At 38.0% G+C, this 20,795-nt stretch overlaps 1 protein-coding gene across 2 annotated transcripts in view; it reads left to right on the top strand.

The window, feature by feature from the left end:
- The window catches only part of LOC132825527 (nuclear cap-binding protein subunit 1), a 74,409-nt gene extending 57,287 nt beyond the window's left edge, over positions 1 to 17,122 (top strand). For both annotated transcript variants that reach the window (XM_060840889.1, XM_060840898.1), the window contains 9 exons: positions 3,226 to 3,329; positions 4,278 to 4,403; positions 7,012 to 7,114; positions 8,986 to 9,079; positions 9,658 to 9,761; positions 9,850 to 9,964; positions 13,902 to 14,039; positions 14,146 to 14,259; positions 15,609 to 17,122. In XM_060840889.1, coding sequence (XP_060696872.1) covers positions 3,226 to 3,329; positions 4,278 to 4,403; positions 7,012 to 7,114; positions 8,986 to 9,079; positions 9,658 to 9,761; positions 9,850 to 9,964; positions 13,902 to 14,039; positions 14,146 to 14,259; positions 15,609 to 15,719 — 1,009 coding nt within the window. In that variant the 3' untranslated portion in view covers positions 15,720 to 17,122. The remainder of the gene's footprint in view (positions 1 to 3,225; positions 3,330 to 4,277; positions 4,404 to 7,011; positions 7,115 to 8,985; positions 9,080 to 9,657; positions 9,762 to 9,849; positions 9,965 to 13,901; positions 14,040 to 14,145; positions 14,260 to 15,608) is intronic.
- The last annotated feature ends 3,673 nt before the right edge of the window (positions 17,123 to 20,795 follow it).

Here is a 20,795-nt window from a genome sequence, read left to right as displayed (position 1 = left end):
CTAGTCCCATTTGCCAGCACTTGGCCCATATCTTTCTTAAACCTTTCCTATTCATATACCCATTCAGATGCCTTTTAATGCTGCAATTGTACCAGCCTTCACCACTTCCTCTAGCAGGTCATTCCACACATGCACTACCCTCTGTGTAAAGAAGTTGTCCCTCCCACTCCAGATCTATGCCCTCTAGTTCTGGACTCCCTCAGCCCAGGGAAAAGATTTTGTCTATTTATCCTATCCATGCCCCTCATGATTTTATAAAACCTCTATAAGATCTCCCCTTAGCCTCCGACACTCCAGAGAAGACAGCTCCAGCCTATTTAACCTCTCCCTATAGTTCAAATCCTCCAAGCCTGGCAACATCCTGTTAAATCTTTTCTGAGCCCGTTCAAATTTCACAACATCATTCCAATAGGAAGGAACCAGAATTACACACAAAATTCCAAAAGTGGCCTAAATAATGTCCTGTACAGCCGCAACATGACCTCCCAACTCCTATACTCAATGCTCTGACCAGTAAAAGTATACTAAACACCTTTTTCACTATCCTATCTACCTGCGACTCTACTTTCGAGGAACTATGAACCTGCACTCCAAGGTCTCTTTGTTCATCACAGTTAGCAAAAGCAGCCTTGCTAAATTTGTTATGAGATGAGCTGGATGTTTATTTGACAGACATGAGTAATTAAACATCTAGATCCAGAAAACCTTCCAAAAGCTTATGTACAATATTTAACAATATAAATCAACTTCAAGTTTTTATACTCAAATTTTATTAGAGAGTTTGGGGGTAAGAGGCATGGTTAGTGTATAAAACTGAAGTTTTGAACTAAGCTGCAAAGTCACAAATGAGAGCTGGTGCTTTGTCTGACCAGGCCCTGGTTCTAAAATTAGCTTGCTACATGTGGAATTTTGTAACCTATTCAGCTGTGCTATGGTTATATTGATTCTGTGACTCTTCTTTGTGAGACTTGCTGTTTCAGGTTTCTCTTATGGTAGCCTCCTCATGGGTCTTGGAAGATTTCAGCTTTAATTATGCCTGCCCTACATTCGATATGTGTCCTTTCTGAATGTTAATTCTTGCATAGTAGAGCTTTTGAAAACTTTTTTTTTAATGTAAGGTTCTGATCCCTGTAGAGCATGATAATAATTTGGAGTATGATCTGCTGCAATTGTTTAGGTTGTGGTGAGAAATTTTTGTTTGCAGTTTCAATAGAATCTTCCTTCAAGATGAAATGTGTACCTGGCTGGGATGTTTATGCTTTACTTTATCTGTTGACCTTGTAATTTAGTGCAGTAATTTGTAAATGGAGAAATGGAATAATTATTGTAAGACTTTAAAATATGTTTGTCTTGATACTTTGCATGTTCAATTTTTAATATTCAGTTTTATTAATTGAGTTCAATGTTTGATAGTACTGTATGGAATTGCACTTGTGCAAACAACCACTATGTACTGTTCTGCTTCCTGTACCACGTAGTAAAACAGCTACTCCTTAGTTACAAATCCCTCCACGTAATCGATGTAATCTCCCAGTCTGTGGGGCACTTGTGGTGAAATGGTGATAATTAATTTCTACCTCTGAGCCAGGAAGCCTGGGTTCAAGACTTATGTGCTCTGAAGGGTGTAATCTCTGAACAAGTTGATTTTTAGAAAATGTCTATCCCTGCTTGTGATCCTCAGTACTGTTTTCCTTTGCAACCATTGTGTTGTTTCAACCTAATTAATAATTCCAACAGAGACCCTTCTCCCAATCTGACATTCCTGATGAAGAGTATATGTCCAAAACGTCGACTCTGCTCCTGAGATGCTGCCTGACCTGTTGTGCTTTTCCAGCGCCACACCTTTTGACTCTGACTCTCCAACATCTGCAGTCCCCACTTTCTTCCTCTTACAGTCTACCTCACCTTTTACATTTGAATCTGTGTATAATCACATCTCCTGACTTTTGTTCTGCTCATTGCCTGTTCTCCCCATTGTAAGGGGCCTGGGATGTTTTCTAAGGTAAAAATGGGATATAAATGTTTAATAGTTTATGAAAGGATATCAAGATTCAGATCATCCAGTAAAATGATCTGCATAAGCCTGTGCATTTACTCTTTCAGTGAGGTTTTTTTGATCTTAAAAATTATTTGATTATTGAATCAATTTTTAAATTCATTCATGGGAGTGGCCATTACTGGGTGGGCCAGCATTTATTGCCTATTCTAGTTGCCGTTGAGAAGGTGATAGTGAGCTGCCTTCTTGAACCGCTGCAGTCCATTTTGGGTAAGTGAAGCCACAATGCCATGAAGGAGAAGGGATCTGAACAAGATCTAATCTGACATGAACGTAGAACCAGTTAATAATTATTCAACCACAGATTTAGCCAGTTTTTGCTTTCCACTTGATTTTTGTTTACTTTGCATTGTTGAAGTGGAATGTAGATAGCGTTGACTGGACTTTGAAAGATCAGCAAAATGTTCTCATGACTTAACCCTGTTAGCCATTTTGGCATCTCTGTGTTGTACCCATTCCAAGATCAGAACATCCTTTCAGGTGTGGTGTCGACGGCTGTACATTCTGTTCCTAAGCACTAGTTTGTGCATAAGGACACTTTTTGCTCCTACGGGGTTTCTAGTGTCTCATTAAAAAATTCAAAAGATGCGTGGACATTGTTTTTGTCATTTTAAATAATCTGAAACAATAAAATAACTGAAGTCCTTTTAAAGCCTACTTGCTTCATTCAAGATGACCTATGATAGCCTACCACATGAAATATTCTTTTTTTTCCACATTCTCTAACTGATCTTTGGATAAAGAAGGATGGTCTAAGACAATGGGTGGAAAGTGCCAAGTTCTACAGACTTTTACCTGAAGTTGTTTACAATACTTTTTTAAACTTCCTTGTGTCAGCACCTGAATTTGTTTAATAAAACCAAGAACTACGGATGCTGGAAATCTGAAACAAAAATAGAAAATGCTAGAGAAACTTAGCAGGTTTGGCAGCATCTGTGAAAAGAAAGCAGTCAGTGTTTTGGGTATAGTGACCTTTTTATCATTGTTCTGATGAAGGACCCACAACATTGACTCTGTTTTCTCTCCACGGTTGCTGCCAGAAATTTCTCCAGCAATTTCTTGGGTTTATTTTCTGTGTTGTTTAAATAATCGATTGGTATCTTTAGCAACTTTATGAATGTGTATGTGTGTATATAGCATATAAATGTATGCTGCCATCTCTTTCACAGGCTTTCCTATTATCAAAGGATAGTGGATATTGTACCTGAGAACTTTGCAGCTCTGTTACCTGCTAATCCACTGTGTATTTACAAGTATGGCGATGAGAGCAACAGTAAGTAATGAACATCTGATTGTACTTAAAGATATCAGAACTTTCTGACTTATGAGCTGATGATTTTGATAGCTTTTCTCATGCAGACATATTAAGAACTGTATTTTATCTGTTTAATTTGCATTAGCTTAAGAACAGTAGTATAGTCCCCAACTATTATTGTATAATTTAAAAGTATCTAGTCAACAAATTGGAAGACAGTAGGCCCCTTCAAAGGTTTAGCTGTGACCATTTTAACTTCACAAATTGTAAACTTGACCTTCAGTGCTGCAATTCATTTTGGGCGTGGTTCTTCAAAAATCTTTTCTTTTGGTTCTTGAGAAATCATATTTCAGTGAAAGAAGAGTTAAATATCAAACTCAATGAAAATACATTGAGGGATGAGTAACTGCTCTACAGTGACTTATCTGACCATAGATTCGTGCTGCTCAGTGTGGCGTGAAGTGCAGTAATGTGTCACAATTTAGTGACAATACTAGTGAAGAACACTGTTATGTCACAATTTCTCTTGATGTCCTGCAGCAGCATTTCTATGGTTTTAGATCTCACTTGCTCTTTTCTCACTTTCATGCTAACTACACAAGCTCTACGATGAAAGTTTGTACATTCACCCTCTTGTAGGCACTGCCTATTTTATGCATTTGGATACAAAGTCTTGTGAATACATTGATCCTTTGTGCTTGTGTGTTCCCCTTCTTTGCTCTTATCAATTATATGTGATATGTTTGTGTTAACTGGTTCTCCTTCTTATGCTTTCTTCCATTAATGTTAATCAATGAGTCATCCATTTTTCTATTTTGCAATGTTGCAAGTAAAGCAATAGTGTTTAAAAATAAAACACAAATGTAAGTTATCCCCTAGTGAACCAGAAAGTTACCAAATTAAATTTACCAATTTGGCGTGAATTCTTGAGCCCACTTACTGATATTATTTTTGTTGATGCTTTAGGTTCTCTGCCTGGTTATGCTGTGGCTGTCAATGTCTGCAATGCTATTAAAAGCAAAGCAAGCAATGATGAAATCTTGAGCATACTCAAAGACCTACCAAATCCTAATCAAGAGGATGATGATGACGGTAAGGAGTTATTTTAATTTTGGTTGGACAACTATTACATGCAGATCATTGTCAAAGACACAATTAATTGCCATTTAGAAAATTGAATGTTAATAATGGCTGGTACAGATATCCTATCTGACTAGCCTGATTGATTTCTTAAGGTTAAGAAGGTAGTACAGTAGCTGTATTATGGACTTTCAATATTCACTTTATAAAGTGTTGTTATAACAAACAACTTCACAAAATACTGATAGATGATATCCAAAGGGACATGACAACTTCAGTGTACTATTGGCCAAGGGATAGCAAGCACAGTGTAGTGAAATGATTTGTTTAAGCAGAAAGTTCAGTTTAACCCAATGGGCCAATTTTAAGACTATTAAATTTCCTCCCAACAGAGGCTGACAAGTGACCTGATAGAAGTATGTAAAATCATGAAGTTCATGCATAGATGGAAATGTCACATGCTTGTGGTGTAGGGTTAAGTGAGTGGGGTGTCACCCTATTTACCTAATCTTCCTTCCCCTTAAAAAAAAGACATGATAGGATTCACTACCCTATTGGCCAGAAGATTGATATTGTTAAAATGGAAATCCCTAATTCTGCCTACTCATGTACACTGGGTTAGAAATATGTTATACTTGTCTTAAATTAGAACAGATTAGATTATCCTTATCTGACTCCTTTAATAAATTAACAAAAATTTGGAACCCTTTTCTTTCACATGCAAAGGGTCTTTGTAACTGTTCCAGACAGAGGTATCTTCTGTTGTGGCAAATTTTTTTTCTTGTTTTTTTTTTCCTTTTTCTTTTGTTAATGCAGTTATCTCACTGCTGGTTTAATTTATTATGTTATGTGCTTTGTATATGTTTTATATTTATTATGGTTGCTTGTCATTTTTCTCTTTATATTTTTGGGGGAGGTATGTGCCATGGGGAGGGTGGTCGGGTTTTGTTTACTGTTGTTTATTGCTTGTGATTGCACCTTGTTTTGCTGTCTTTTTTTTTTGGAGAAAAATCAATTTAAAGAATGATGAATGAAAGAACTGTTTAAAGGAGATGTGCAAAGCTTTTTATTTAACGCAGTTTGTGGTAAATGCCTGGAATGCATTGCCAGGAAGGTGATAGAAGCAGGTACAATAGCAACATTTAAGAGGCATTTAAGAGACACATAAGCAGGCAGGAAACAGAGGGACTTGGATAAAGTGCAGGCAGGTGGTTTAGTTTGGAAGACATCATTGTTGCTGAAGAGCCTGTTCCTGTGCTCTACTCTTTCTAAGTTCTTGATGATTTATAATTTACCTAGGATTGGGTATATGAAGTATAATTTTGAAGTTTGAGGATTATATGAAACTTGACAATGTGGTGTTTATAATATGTCTACATACAGCAAGACCTGGATAATCGGGCTTCATCTGAGAAGTGGCAGGTGACATCACACCATTTACATTCCAGACAATGACAGTCTCCAACCAGAAAAACATTCATTAACACTACCACATTCAATCCCTTACTGTCTACATCTAGGGTATTGTTATGGACCAGACATGTAAGTGTATCAGCCATAGAAAAACTGGCTACAAGAGCAGGTCAGACATCTACGTCCAGTTCAAGAAGATAGCTCGCTGCTATTTTCAGAAGGATAATCATGAATCAGTAGCTAATGCAAGCTTTGGTAGTGAAGCTCATATCCCATAAACAAATATATCTTTTCAAAAAAATTGAATCTACCAATGGCCCAAGCTATTCAGGCCAAAATGGTTGCCTCCCTCCATTATTATGATTTCTGGGCACAGAATTGAGGGTTATATATTTGGCATTTGGCACTGCTGGGTATGTGTTTACCCTAACACTAGGAGTTAAGTAAGTTATTGTTGGCCAAACACTCTGAATTGTGGTGTTATTTCAAATGTAGAAAATGATCAACATTCTGATATTTCCCAATTCACTGATCTTAAATTTCTTTATTCTGTCAGGAGCAAGACATTTAATGATGTAGAAGTATCACTTTGCCATGCATTCTGAAAATATAATTATGAAGGGCTTTGATAAAGCAAATATGAAGGAACTGTAAACTGAGTTTAAGATTTAAGATGATACAGATTTAAGATGATAGTCAAAAGAACTGGAGATGGCTTGCAGCAACATTATTCTTGCTCAGTGAGTTGGTGTGGTTGAAAATGTGTTGCTGGTTAAAGCACAGCAGGTTAGGCAGCAGTCCTTGGGTGCTGCCTGACCTGCTGTGCTTTAACCAGCAACACATTTTCAACTGTGATCTCCAGCATCTGCAGACCTCAATTTTTATCCAGTGAGTTGGTGTGACCTAAAATGCACCACCTAAAAGTGTAGAAACACATTCAGGAGCAATTTTGTAAAAGAAAGTAGAAAGATATATGTAAAGAAAAATAATTCTGAACTGGGTGAAGAGCCATGGAGAGGAACTAATTGCCTCCTTCTATCTAAACCTTTCATGTACAACGGATGTCCCCCTATTGTTATATGGTTCTAAAATGCCACCCACTCAGTTAATTTAATATGATTCTCAAATAGGATTAACCTGTTAGCTTACTTTGGGAAAAGTGCTGCTGGGATTAAATGACCAACTTTCTTGCGCTTCACCTTTTCAGATGAAGGATTCAGCTTTAATCCTTTGAAGATTGAAGTTTTTGTGCAGACTTTACTTCACTTGGCTGCCAAATCCTTTAGCCATTCCTTCAGTGCTTTGGCAAAGTAAGTGTATTCCTTTTCTATTAACAAAATGTTTGGGAATGGATGTTTGTGTGCCACTTCATTTATAAACCTGCAATTAGCTCAGTGAATAATGGGATTTATTTTTATTCTACAAAATACTGGTTTTTGCTGTCGTGCTTCACCGATCTTTAAAGTTAACCCACATCGTGCTAAATAATTAACACGGTCCACTAAGTAGTTGTTAGGAAACCCTAAACTTTTAACTTTTTACGGACAGTGTGAGGATTACAATTTTTGGCAGTCCTGTCAGTTCCTGTGCATATCCAGAGCACGACAGGCTGCACATTCTCAACTGAGGGTTCCAGGTTCATTTGAAGGGTGGGGGTAGCAGCTGCAAATGAGGTTGGGTATGGTGCAAAGATCTGACCATGAGATTCATTTGAAGGAAAAGAGACTACTTTTATTTATTCACTTGAAACCAGGTTGTTCCTGGCTGGCCATCATTTATTGCCCTTCCCTAGCTGTGCTTGAACAGAGTTGCTTGCTCAGCCGTTTCAGAGGGCAGTTGAGAGTAACCATGTTACTGTGGGTTCAGACAAACATGTAGGCCAGACCAGGTGAGGATGGCAAATTTCCTTCCCTGAAGGACATGAGTGAACCAGATGGGTTTTCCAACAAACAACAATGGATTCGTGGTCATCGGTAGGTTCTTAATTTCAGATTTTCTTTGCATTGAATTCAAATTCCACCATCTGCTCTGATTGGATTTGAACCTAGACCATACTGAAAAGGGAGCACACAGAAGCTCTGAGAGCCATTAAGTGGAACTAAGAATTGGGTTTATGGGTCGGAAGAAGTCTTGAGAACAATCTGAAACAGATTGGGTTTTGGAAGGAGCCCTGGGAACCATTGCTGGTTCAATGCCATTTGAGAGTGGGGTTGTAGGAAACCACAACAGTATTTGCTTGGTGCAGCTGAGAAATATTGGAGCTCAGTGAAGCCAACTGTCTGCAAAAGAGCAAGATATGTGCCCATGATTAGGTGCTGAATGCAATTTCAGGAAGAGATTGAACTAACTTGATGTGAGCAGTTGTTGAAGCAGTCTGTGATGGAGTGGCATTTGAGGAAGTTTGTGGAAGCCAGATCTTCAGCAATGACGATGTGATCTCCCTTGTGAAATACACAAAGTTTCAACATGATTTGATGACCTCCTTTGCTGAGAAATCCGTGCATTCGCCCTGACCACATTTGCTATTTGATATACTCTTTGGGTACTTGACCACTGTTTCTGTTACTTATATCTATCGCATAGCATCTATTGTGGATGTTAGGGTATAGGTGAAATATTATACATTGTTCTACTGTTCTAATTTTGCACAATTAAGTTTATTTTGTTTATCTTAAGAACAAATGCAGTTGCTAGTCCCTGGTCAAACAAACAGATTTGACTGTCTTATCAGGGATCATAACGCATGATAGTAGGTGTTCTTGATGGGTTAGGTAAAGCAGTGAACAAGCCAAGTTTAATGATCCCCTATCTGTTAACGTGACGTGTTGTATTGTGCTCGTTTCTGGTGGTTCCCAGTAAATACAATAAGATTGGCTTCATTGAATCCTTAGTTAGTTGATTATTTCACCTTTTGGAGAGACATAGGGTATAAATAAGTGCTTCAAATAAGGAAGAGGAAAATATCTTGGGCCAAGTCAACCAGATGTTTTAGTACCTTGTTTATTTGGGCAAATTGTACAAAGAGGATGAAAGACAACAATAAAATGGAGGGGAGAGAATGGGCCTGTCAAAAGTCTAGAAAATGATACACAGCCTTCCATTTCTCACACCAACATTTTCATGATGTTTCTTTCTACATTTATTTGTGTGTGTTTTACCAGTTGTCTGTTTGTTCTTGTAGGTTTCATGAGATTTTTAAGACTTTGGCTGAAGGTGATGAGGGCAAGCTACATGTACTAAGAGTCATGTTTGATGTTTGGAAGTGTCATCCTCAGGTAAAAGTTGTCCCTTTCTCTCCTAGCAAAAAACAAATCTGTAAATTAAGAGCAAAACACACTATTGCTTATTCTTGCCTTCTAAAGTGACCTAAACTATCAACTATCCTGTGTCTGATTGGAATACCTGTTGACACCCACAATTCAATGATTAATGCTGACTGCACATGCTCACCTCTGATTTTTATCAGATTGCACGTATCCAATATAAAGTCCCTTCTCTTTTTAAATTTAACAAAATCTATCTTGTTTTAAGGTTTTTTTCTCAATTGATATATTTATTACTTTATTTTCATTTTTATGCTCGTTAGGTCTTTATCATTTTTTATTTCAACTTATTCAAGCAATTTTGCTATTGGTGTGCATGTTGCTAGGTGTCGGGCAAGAAGGCACAGCCTGAACTGAAAGACTGCACTCAAATGGAGAGCTACATTTGAAAGGAGTGGGCTGGAGGCTGTTGTCTGACCCCCTACTCCCTTCAGTGAGACATCTCTGCTGGGAGTATGAAATTGGTGGATTAGCTCGCAATATCATATTACTTTCCTGTCCGATAACCAATTTTTCTTGATGTTCCGCAGATGATGGCTATGTTGGTTGATAAAATGATCAGAACACAGATTGTAGACTGTGCAGCAGTAGCAAACTGGATCTTCTCTTCAGAAATGGCACACGATTTCACTAGGTAATCTGTATGAACACTTGACACCGTAGCATTCTACTATGATCAGTCTTTGCAACTGAGTGAAACTAACCATCCTGTGGCACTTTAGGTTGTATGTCTGGGAAATTCTTCACTCCACCATCCGAAAGATGAACAAACATGTACAAAAGGTCCAGAAGGAACTTGAAGAGACTAAAGACAAACTGGATAAACAGCACAAAAGAGTAAGTTTGTTTTATTTTAAATTTAATTGAATATAGTTTAGGGGGAAAAAGTGCTGAGAGTACCAAAATCTGACAGCATCTGTGGAAAGAAATAGAGGTAACATTTCAGGTCGCTGACATTTCATCAGAAATTATCGCTGAAACAATATGCCATTTGATCTGCTGAATATGTCCAGCATTTATTTTTTGGTCTTATTTTTGATTTCCAGCTTTTGTTGTACTTTTGTAATTATCATTGCGCAGAGGTTATAGAAAATATTTTCAAAGTTCTCTTTCCCATCCTGATTCAAAAAAAATGAAAGACCTCTCCCACCTGTATCACTGCTGTTTCATTGTAAGTCACTTATCTCTGTTTACTGGGCTTCCTGCTTATATCAGAGAATGGAAGTGGGAAAAGTACTATGTTAGTGCTGCAACAGCTGTAGCTGGGGCTCCCTCTTTTGCTGTCAACTGGTTTTGTTCTGCAGCTTGTCTTGCAACTTGGGCTGCTATGTGCTGCATATTACCAAAACTGTTCCTAAAATACAAGGAACAGGAATATGCACATGATGACAACTAGTCTGACAAACGTCTCTCTATCAAAAACATCTAACACACTTAACCAGTTTGTTATAGCAAGACTGTGATAAGTCTTCACTTAAAGTTGTAGTTCCATTCCTGAAAAGTGCAACTTTAAATGAAGCAACTTTAAGCAAATCAGATTTTATCATTTAAATTAATGTGAAAGCTGTAGCTTGTTTCTGTAGGATTTTCCTCATTGGAAAATTGTTAAAACCTCATGGCCTATAAGTTGAAATATTTTAGAATGCTAAACTTTTAAATTGGCAAATAAAATAAACCTATCAAAATACAAGAAAAAACTTCCTACTTGCTTCTCTGTCACTGCCAATCCTGCTCACTACATCTCCTGCTGTCTGACCCTACTGATCCCTGTGGACCTTTCCTCACATTAACATGCAGTCTCTCAGTCACTGTCTCTCTGTGCTGAACCTTCTGGGTGAGTTCAGTGCTGGAGGTGAACAGTGTACGGTGTATCACATTGGGGGACCAAGGGAAAGTCTGTAGGAAACTCTAATACAAAATCAAAATGCTGCAGATCCTGGAAATCTGAAATAAAAACGGAAAAAGCTACTTTAAAAAATCTGGCCCCTTTTCTGTAGAGACAGAGTTAATGCTTCAGGATGTGATCTTTCATCAGAACTTGGAAAAGTCGTAATTAAAATTAAATGGGATATTCCCCATTTTGCCCCCTCATCTTTCAACATGTTGGTGTTAACTTTGTTTTCCTCATTTTTGCTCTCGAAGGGTAGCTGAGTTTAGTTTCACCATTTACTCTTTCTCTGGACCTATCTCCTGTTTCTTTGCTTGTCCCATTGTTCCTCCTTCTGGCTCATCACAAAGCATCATTTACTCCCTTCTTCTGCAACCCCCCCCCCCCCCGCAGCCTTTTCATCTCCTTAAAAGCTAACTTTTTCCAGTTCCGATAAAATGTCATGACCTTGAATAATAAATGTTTCTCTCCACAAGTGACTATTTCCAACATTTTTATTTTATGTGTAGGGGAGGCTTGTTCCTCTCAACAGCGAGATCCCTGATCAGGTGACGATCATTTTAATGTGTTTAGCAGAAAGATTGAGAAATGTTTCACCCAATCATGTGATGTGGGTCTGAACTTGCTAGCTGGAAGGTTGATGGGGAGAAATCTCATAGCATTTAAAAATGCTTGCAACAAACTAAACAGTCATTTTAATGTGTTTGATAGAAAGATTAAGAAATGTTTCACCCAGTCATGTGATGTGGGTCTGGAACTTGCTAGCTGGAAGGTTGATGTGGAGAAATCTCATAGCATTTAAAAATGCTTGCAACAAAATAAACAAGAAAATGATGCTGGAAAATGTAGCCATAGAACAGACTGGTTTCATGTTGCATGAGAACAGAACAGAAACCATTGTGTAACTGATTCAGGCACTTCTATGGACAGTACAAAATATGAAGGAGATTTAGTCCTTCACTCAACATTAGATCTCGCTCAGAACAACTACTTGGATTGTTACTGAGTTATTGCTGGAATGTGGCATTTTTTCTTTCAGCTGATAGGGACCTCACAGAATGAATTGTCCTCCTACTGTGCTGTAAATACCTATGATCTATGTTCACCAGTCGGTGTGTTTGTCCTGGTTTTGGACTGTATTTGAACCTTTCTGTATGAAGTCTGAGACCATCTTTCCTCTCTTTCTCTGACCTAGTATGTGCTCAGGTGCTTTATGTTTGTAACTTCTGGTTTATTATTTTATCAGGTCTGCCTGTTAGGTTCTTTCAAAAGAGCTGATTATGTGTCCAGAGGTATAACAGGTAGAAAGAATAGTGCAATTACTCCACAGAGGCCAGTATCCCATCACCAAGTCACCATTACCTCATGTGGAGAGTCCTTGACACTGATCTAGCTCCCTCAGAGCCAGCTCTAAGAGCAAACAGAAACTCTGACACTCCTGTTCTTTTTTTTTCCCTGTTTTTTATAACTCTACAGAGGCAGGTAACCAGTCACCAAGTCACCCTTTATTTTCGCGTGCATTGTACTTGACAATGATCCATCTCCCTCAGAGCCAGTTCTCAGTGAACAAAATGTCTGGCACTCCTGTTTTTTTTTTCTTCTTTTTTTTATATATTACACACGGAGAGTCCTTGTCACTGATCCAGCTCTCTCAGAGCAAACACAAGTCTGACACTCCTTTTTTTTCCCCTTACCCCCACACTACCACCTAACTACAGTAGTGCTTATTTTTCCCCAGCACACATGGTGTGTGTGTGTGTGTGTGCAGGTGTGAGACACAGTGAGAGACACAAGGTGCACAAATATTTATTCAGTTTCCACCACCAGGAAGAAAGGAAACACCCGAGTGGCCAGTGACAAGCAGTGCCCTTCACAGCAAAGGGCAATGACACTGCTGTCAATCAGGGGTTCCTGATTGGGGCTGTTAATCAGGGAACTCGTAATCTATAAGGTCCAGCTGGCTGACCACATGCAATCACGACAAATAGAATAGCCAGCATTATCTTTACATTGATTTTATGTCACCCATGTCAAGGCTATTCTTTAACACATAGGCTTCGTTGTCTACAAGATATAATTTTTGCAGTTAGGATCTAAAATTAAAAAATTGAATTGGTGGAAAATGTGGCTGCAGTGTTTACCCTGTGCCACCAGAGGGAGCACTGAGATTTCCAATCATTACGTGGAATCAGTCTTTTGACAACACAGAGTGGAGCAATGTTTACCAGTAGTTGTAGTTCTGGCTCTCCAGAAAGCAGATATTCATGAGCTCCTTATTGAAGGGAAGGCAAGAACCCTCTGTAGAGTCACAGAGATGTATAGCACAGAAACAAAGTTCACCTGTTGCAATTCAAATGAACAGCTATTCATTTTTAATTTTCTGGTGTTAAGGAGAGGAACCAAAGTGGCTTGTTCCTGTAGCATCCAGGTGATTCCTTGTATCTAGCACTAAGTGGTACAATGAAGGAGGCAGCATTTGAGACTTTGAACTCCATTGACTAGGAAATGTAGAATAGAGTTTTAACTGATATTTGTTGCTGAACAACTTGAGATATCCGACCATTAAATCCCTCCCTCTTGCAAAAATAAAGGAAAATGTTACTATAAATAAACTGTTTTCATCTTGCATGGGAAGAGAACATAAACTACTTGTGTGGCTGTATAACGCATGAGGGAGATTTCTGTCTTTACTCAACTACAGCACTTGACAATTACAGGTCTCCCAAACATAAATATATCCACTTCTGTTGGAAAGAAATTGCCAATAAGTGATTTGGAGTGGAGGGAAAGAAATTAAGACATTATTAATGACTTAGAACAATTTTATGGGTAGAGTATAAAATTTCTAACTAATTAGAGCAATGGTATGATTATTTTTTTCTAAAGCGAGACAGTGATGATGACTATGATCAGAACAGTGATGAAGATGAAGATGGTCCTTTGGAAGAACAGATTGAACGTCTTCAGGAGAAGGTTGAATCTGCTCAAAGTGAACAGAAAAACCTCTTCCTAGTAATTTTCCAGGTAAAGTTGTATGTTTGGTTCCCCTGTTTTAATCCACTTATTTTTTTTTCACATTTGTTCCATAGAATTCTTCATTTAAGTACTGAAGATTCTTTATTCTTCACAGCGTTTTATAATGATCTTGACAGAACATCTTGCAAGGTGTGAAACTGGTGGGATTGATTTTAACACACCTTGGTATAAGAACTGCATTGAACGTTTACAGCAAATTTTCCTCCAGGTTAGTAATGTTGATCATAAAAATAGTTTGGCCAATATAAGGTATGGTGCCAATAAAATATTGTCTATTTAAATACAAGGAAAGATATATGCAATAACCCTAAAGAAAGCACTTTTGACTGCATTTAGTGTTTTAGGAATTTTTCTGGTTGTTCTAACATGATTCAGTGTACAATTGATTACTTTTGAAGTGTAAGTGAATGCATAATCCCAATTACACTCAGCAATGGCTGCATATAACAGCAAGTTAAATGATCAGGTCATCTTGTTTTGATGGGTTTGTCGAATCATTGCACAGGGTAAGTCAATCAAGATTCACTCCTGTGTTCTATTGCCATAGCCCTGCAAATTTGTTTCCCGTAAGCACTCATTCAGTTTCTTTTAAAGTCATTGATTGTTTATTTCGATAGTGGAAGAGGAGACAATGCTGCATAAAAATGTTCCTCACACCACACCCCCGACCCACCCATCCTAATCCTTTGCACAGACCTTAATTCTGCATTCCCTAGTTCTCATATAGGCATCCAGTGGGAGCAGTTTATCTTGTCTACCTTTTCTGATTGAGCCAAGGTAAATATTGACTAGGAGACTGGGCTAACTCCTTGGTCCTTTTTGTTGCAATGAAATCCTTTGCATCTGCCAAATAAGCAGAGCCTCAATTTAATATTCCATCCAAAGATAACACCTCCAACAGTTGCTGCACTCTCTCATCACTGCAGTAAAATGCAAGTGTAGATTTTGTGCTTGAATCCAGAACTTTCTATCGCAGAGGCTATTGAGACAATCTGCCAGTTTGATACAATCAGTCCTAATATTTTTGATTGTGCCATGACGTGCCTGTGACTTAGTGCACTAGTGTTCAATAGTACGAGAGGAATTGCGATCCAGTGTATCGATTTCCTCTTTCTTTATTCTGCCTCCTTCAGGTTAAGATGCCATGATATGTTGTTCAAAATTAGACCACCCAAAGTATTTTCCATGTTTGTTGTCAAAGCAATTTTATTTTTGTGTGACACTGCTGGCGGTGGCTGCTAAGACATATAATTGAGCTAACTTTAAAAATTCCATGTAGAATTTGGTCAATTTTAAATTGTTACACAGGCGCCAATATTGCCACTAAGTTCCGTGTCCTGAATAATGTGTATCTGGACAAAACATTGATATGACCATACACAATTAAAGTTTAAAGGGGATCTTTGCAGAATCTTGTTTGGACAAGGGTAGCATTTCCGCTTATTTGAACAGAAATAGTCAGAGAACTACTGGTACTACAGCCTTGTAAACTGGCAGCTCAGGTCAACAATACTTTGACATGATGGTACTAACATTTGCATTGTTTCTGTCTTACAGCATCACCAAATCATTCAACAGTACATGGTCACTTTGGAGAACCTGCTGTTCACAGCTGAGCTGGACCACCACATACTAGCTGTCTATCAGCAGTTCTGCGCTCTTCAGTAATCACGATTGTGTGCTGCAGTCGTATTTTCCAAATCCCACCTTTTTTTGGCACTTCTTTCAGTCTTTCATCAATGAGTACAAGCAACATCCTTGTATTGATAATACCTTTTCTGAAGCTTTTTTGCCTAATTATCTGTGAAAACCATGGAGCATGAAGAAAGTTGCCATTCACATTAGAAAGGATTCCTCTCCTCAAAACAAACAAATAGACTTTAATAGTTAGAGACTGTAGAGGCTCAAGAGATGAACATACATAATTTGATTTAAGTCTTTTGGAATTGACCTAAGTTTTAAATTTGCTTTGTACTTGGTCTGGTTTGGTTTTGGATACAGTGTAATACTGCATCTTGCTAATTAATACCTGCTCCCTCCTTATGATCTACCTTCCAGTTATACATTTAAGTTGCATGTTGTAACTTGTCTGAAATTGTGCTCCTTGATAGTAGACCAAAGTTTTGAATTTAGACGTTGTATTGTGTTCTTTTGGTTCTAGCAACAGCAATAGGTAACTCTACTGATATCAATGGGACTGAATTTATTTGGGATACTGTCCTTTTTTTAAAAAAATGAGAGGGTATGCTGTTTTAAAATTTTATAAACCCATCCAAGTCACACACAGTGGGAAATGGAGAGATGAAGCTACCACATAGTTGAAAAAACTAATTAATATTTTTTATAAATCTAATGAAAGTGACTGAAGGCCGATAGCAATGTTGTAATTTATTGGGTCCGGTCACTGTTAAGCCATCTGGTCGTATTACAGAAGGTCAAGACCCCTTTTGACTGACCAATTAGACTTGTACTTAAACAACCACCAGTTGGTCATGTCTCATAAAAAGGCTTTGGCTTGTATCTGTAGCAGCAATGAGCCTGAGGTGAAACTGGCGCTGTGTACAAAAGCAGAGTATCTATGCCCGAGCTAGTCCTTTATACAAATCACCATTGCAAAATGGGACTTGTTTCATGATCAACTAACCCCCTAACGCTGTGTTATCTTTTTATTCTTCAAAATTCTCACCCTGCTACCAATTCCCACAAAATGCTAATGTGACTTACTGAAATGAGGGTAGAGCTTGTGTTTTAAGTCATGAAGCTCTGAGCAAACTGTATTAGCAAATCAGAACCAACAAATGGGTGAACCTCTTGGGGACTACAGGTTAATTTTATTGAATTCATACATTCTTCCCAAACTGCTTTTCTTTCTTTAAACACCAGATTGTATATAAAACGGGCTACCATCCCTCGGGTATAGTTTTGTTTTAAAACCCTGACATCTGTCTAATTCAATATTGAGCGATCTGGCAATACGTGTATTCAGAGACATTTAGTTTAGTAAAATTTGAATACTGCCAAGTAAAAGATGACTTTGCAATTTTGATTAAATTTTTGAATATTTTACAGAATCTGAAGCTTAGCCTGTCCTCTTCTTGGATTCTGACACCTGAGCTAATTAACCTTTGTCAGAATCCATTCTGCTTTTGTTGCTGCTCTTGTACAAGACATGTATCAACCTACTTTATATCATTTCCAGTTCCTTGAATTGCGTATCATCTGTGAAATGATGGACCACTTTCCATTCCATTGCTAACCCCATTAAACAGTGTTGTAAGGAATTAATATGAAGTCCTGTTTCTACATAGTTCTGACTGGATGAATCAAAGGAAAATAATCTAATGAATATTAAAAACATATCTTGCACAGGTCTTTTTTCTACAATGCTATATTTCCAACAGCTGTGACAGATATGCAACTTTTACCCTTTTGCAATTCCAATTTCACCAAGATTGGTTTCCAGCCAAAATTGGTGATGATTTGGATATTGTCGATGATATGTTGGCAACAAATATTGCCCAACTTATTGAACTTGTGTATCCATCAACTTTTGACAGTATAGAAACTGAGACTCAGAAGAAGACTGCCTTTTTTTATTGTTTCATTGGCAGTCCTGAGATTCTTTTACCTCATCATTTTTCATTTTGTTTGTCTCTGACCCAGTGCACCAATAGTCTGATACATTTCCTGTCTTTTACTGCAGACTGTATTTGCCAAAACTGTTTTTCTCAGCTGTGTATCTTGCCTTGCAACAAGCTTCAAGTTATTCTGCGTGCATTCTTCTGATGGATTGGCTCCTGATAGTCTATCTCTCTAATTGTCTGTCTTCTAACCATTATTCTTATTGTTTCTTATTGCTATCTACTTTCCACCAACTTTAGTTAACCTATTGCTCTACCTAGAGCTAGTTTGGAAGAAGATTGTGGAACAGGCTACCACAAAAAATCGTTAAAGTCAAAAATATGGATGTATATAAAGGGAAAGTGGGCAGTCATTGAGGAAGAAAGGAGTAGATGGCCATGATGGTACATTTTTATGAGAGGCTGAAGTGGAGAATAAACACAAATTGAATGGTTGGGCTGAATAGCCTGTTTCTGTGCTGTACATAACTATATAAACCTATCTAGGAGAAAGAAAAATTGATGAGAGAGAAAAGAAATTTTGGAAATGTTGCCATTTTACTAATGGGGCAGCAAACTACTCACTAATTATTCTACCTCAGACATTAAACTTTCTTATTGCACAATTTTGATTTCAAACCTGCACTTGAATATTTGGGGGGTTGTTTGGATATTGTTACACTGCAGAGTAAATTGATAATTCTTGGTGCAGTGCATCAGACTTAGCTGAACTGGGCCATGTTATGACTCATCAAACTCAAATACCATGGACACAAAGACAGGAGATTGCAAACATCTTTGAATTTGGAACACTTTATGCTGATACCATATGTATCTTGAACTATGACCCCTTGTACTGATCGTATCTCAAAGTCATTCTTTCACTTTAAAGATTGTGTTAGACCTTGTCTGACTGGAGAGTGACATTTTCCACCAGACTAGCGATTCTTCAGCTTTTGATCACCAAAGGCGAAATCCTAGGATAAACCAAAAGTGAACAGCTGGATTATAATTGGAGGAAATATGTTGCAGATATTAGGATTTGTGAGTCTGCATCCATACCACATCAATTCCACGTACATGTTTAAAAGTAGAGATGTCTTCAGTCGGCTCATTGGTTAGCACATTCCATTGCGATCCTGTATTTTTGAGCAGTCCACAGTTTGAATATAGCATTGATTATTTCTATTTCCTTTACAACAATAGGAAAAAATGATTGTTTGAAGTTTTTGCTATTGTGTATTGCGTTTCATTGTGGCATAGTTGGAATTGAATCTTGCTTTGCAGTAACCATGAAGTAGCAGTTTACATACAATCTGGGAATCACAGGTGATGTTTAAAATCTCTTCTCCAACTCCTTGATTTTTGAAATGTGAAGTCGAATTTTATATATCCTTCCTGATACTACCCAAAACTTCGAACAAATCCCATATCTTGACCTCTGCTTGCAATTTAATGTTCTGAACCATCAAATTATCCTTGTGGCTCCTTTGTGAAGTGACTAATGTATCGAATTACACTGGGCCATTGAATCAATTGTGGCTTTTGAATCCTATCCTTCACAGACTGCAAAGCTGACTATGTTGTGTTGAAAAGTGGAAGCATATAACTTTTCCTTTTAATATGTTTCTGATGCCGGTGGTGCTACTATGTTTGTGCAATCTTCTCACCAGCAAGACTGAGTGAAACATTCAGAATACTGTCCCATGACAGGTAGTTGCATACTTTGCCTGTGTGTGGCACTATAAAGTCAGCATGAATATTAAACCATGATAACCTGATAGCTGTATTGTGGCTATGTCTGTACTTCAGCCTGAAGATCCAGGTTCAAATCCCAATCACTTTGGAGGTGTATCACACCATGTGTGATCAGGCCAATTAAAATAACAAGCCCTATAAGGGGACAAAGGTTGACTAGCTCACTGACTAAGAAAAGGAAGACCCCAGGAATACAAAACTAGTGAGTACAAGATAAAAGTGGTCTTTCTCAAAGACATTAGCTCATCTGCCTCAATTTGACGATGCTTTACTTGGCTCTCATTAAGACTTAACCTTGAAATTCAACCACCATCTCCCAAAGGTTCAGAGACCTGAAGCAGTTGATCCTTGACATGCTACACAGCTGCAGTTTTGTGTTTTGCCATGATTATAATTAACATCGTATTTGACTTAAAGCCTTACTAGCACAGTAACAAATTAGAATGATGCAGGTCCTGTTATAATGAATGATTTGTTAGCAATGCCAAGCTGGACTCTGACCTGAAGTTCCTTCACATGGCCTGATTCTTGGAGCATAGTCCTGTAGCAAACCATCATAATGCAGGACAAACATTTTCATTGAAAGCACAGGTAATTAATTGTTCTATACCAGTGGAGTGCATTTTCCAGTATACCTGGGAATGGAGATGGGATGGCCAGCAATGGGACTTTGAAGCTGTTGAGGTTAATTTTACAGTGCTCATTCATGTTAAAATATGTTGGTGACATAATCAAATGAATAGCTTCTCCTGATTATGTTACCATCAGATTTTGAGTTGTAAATCAGTGTGAAGTGCCAAAAATGGATAGTTCAATTCAGGTGACAATAAAAATGTTTACAGTTTTATAATATCAGTTCAATAGTTTCTGTTTGCTACAAAGGATCTTTGTAGTTTTAATGTTGTGCCTCAATACAAAGCTGCTGGCCAGTGGATGTTGAAGATTAGATTGCTCTGTTGCAGTGTGGGAGAATGGGCTGTATGTGATGGACCAGCTGGAGTTTTCTGGCCATCTATTTGTATATTGTAATTTTTTTTTCCTTCGCAGTGTTTTGTGTAACCTCTGTAGGATGAACAGCAAGGACTGGCCAACAGTTATGCTGTCAAAAAGATTTTGAAATAATAGCATCGCAAAGCTGTAGAGTACTGACAGTCTGCCCGTGGGGAGAGCTGACTGCTGTCTTCTATGTGGTAATGTGAAAAAGTAAGGCATCGTCACTTCCTGTACCATGAAATACAATTTAAATTCCCAGTGTTTTCAGTTACCCTTTCTCATGTTTTCCCAGGTCGGTCAATGGGCACAGCATTGAGTCTCTTTAGCTCAGGGTTGTGGTTACAAGCTGTTTGTTGGGCATTTTTTAAAAACC

This window comes from Hemiscyllium ocellatum, chromosome 2 (genome assembly GCF_020745735.1).
Source record: "Hemiscyllium ocellatum isolate sHemOce1 chromosome 2, sHemOce1.pat.X.cur, whole genome shotgun sequence".
Lineage (NCBI taxonomy): Eukaryota > Metazoa > Chordata > Chondrichthyes > Orectolobiformes > Hemiscylliidae > Hemiscyllium > Hemiscyllium ocellatum.
Note: the sequence above shows the minus strand (reverse complement) of the source record. Positions and strands in the feature narration are given on the sequence as shown.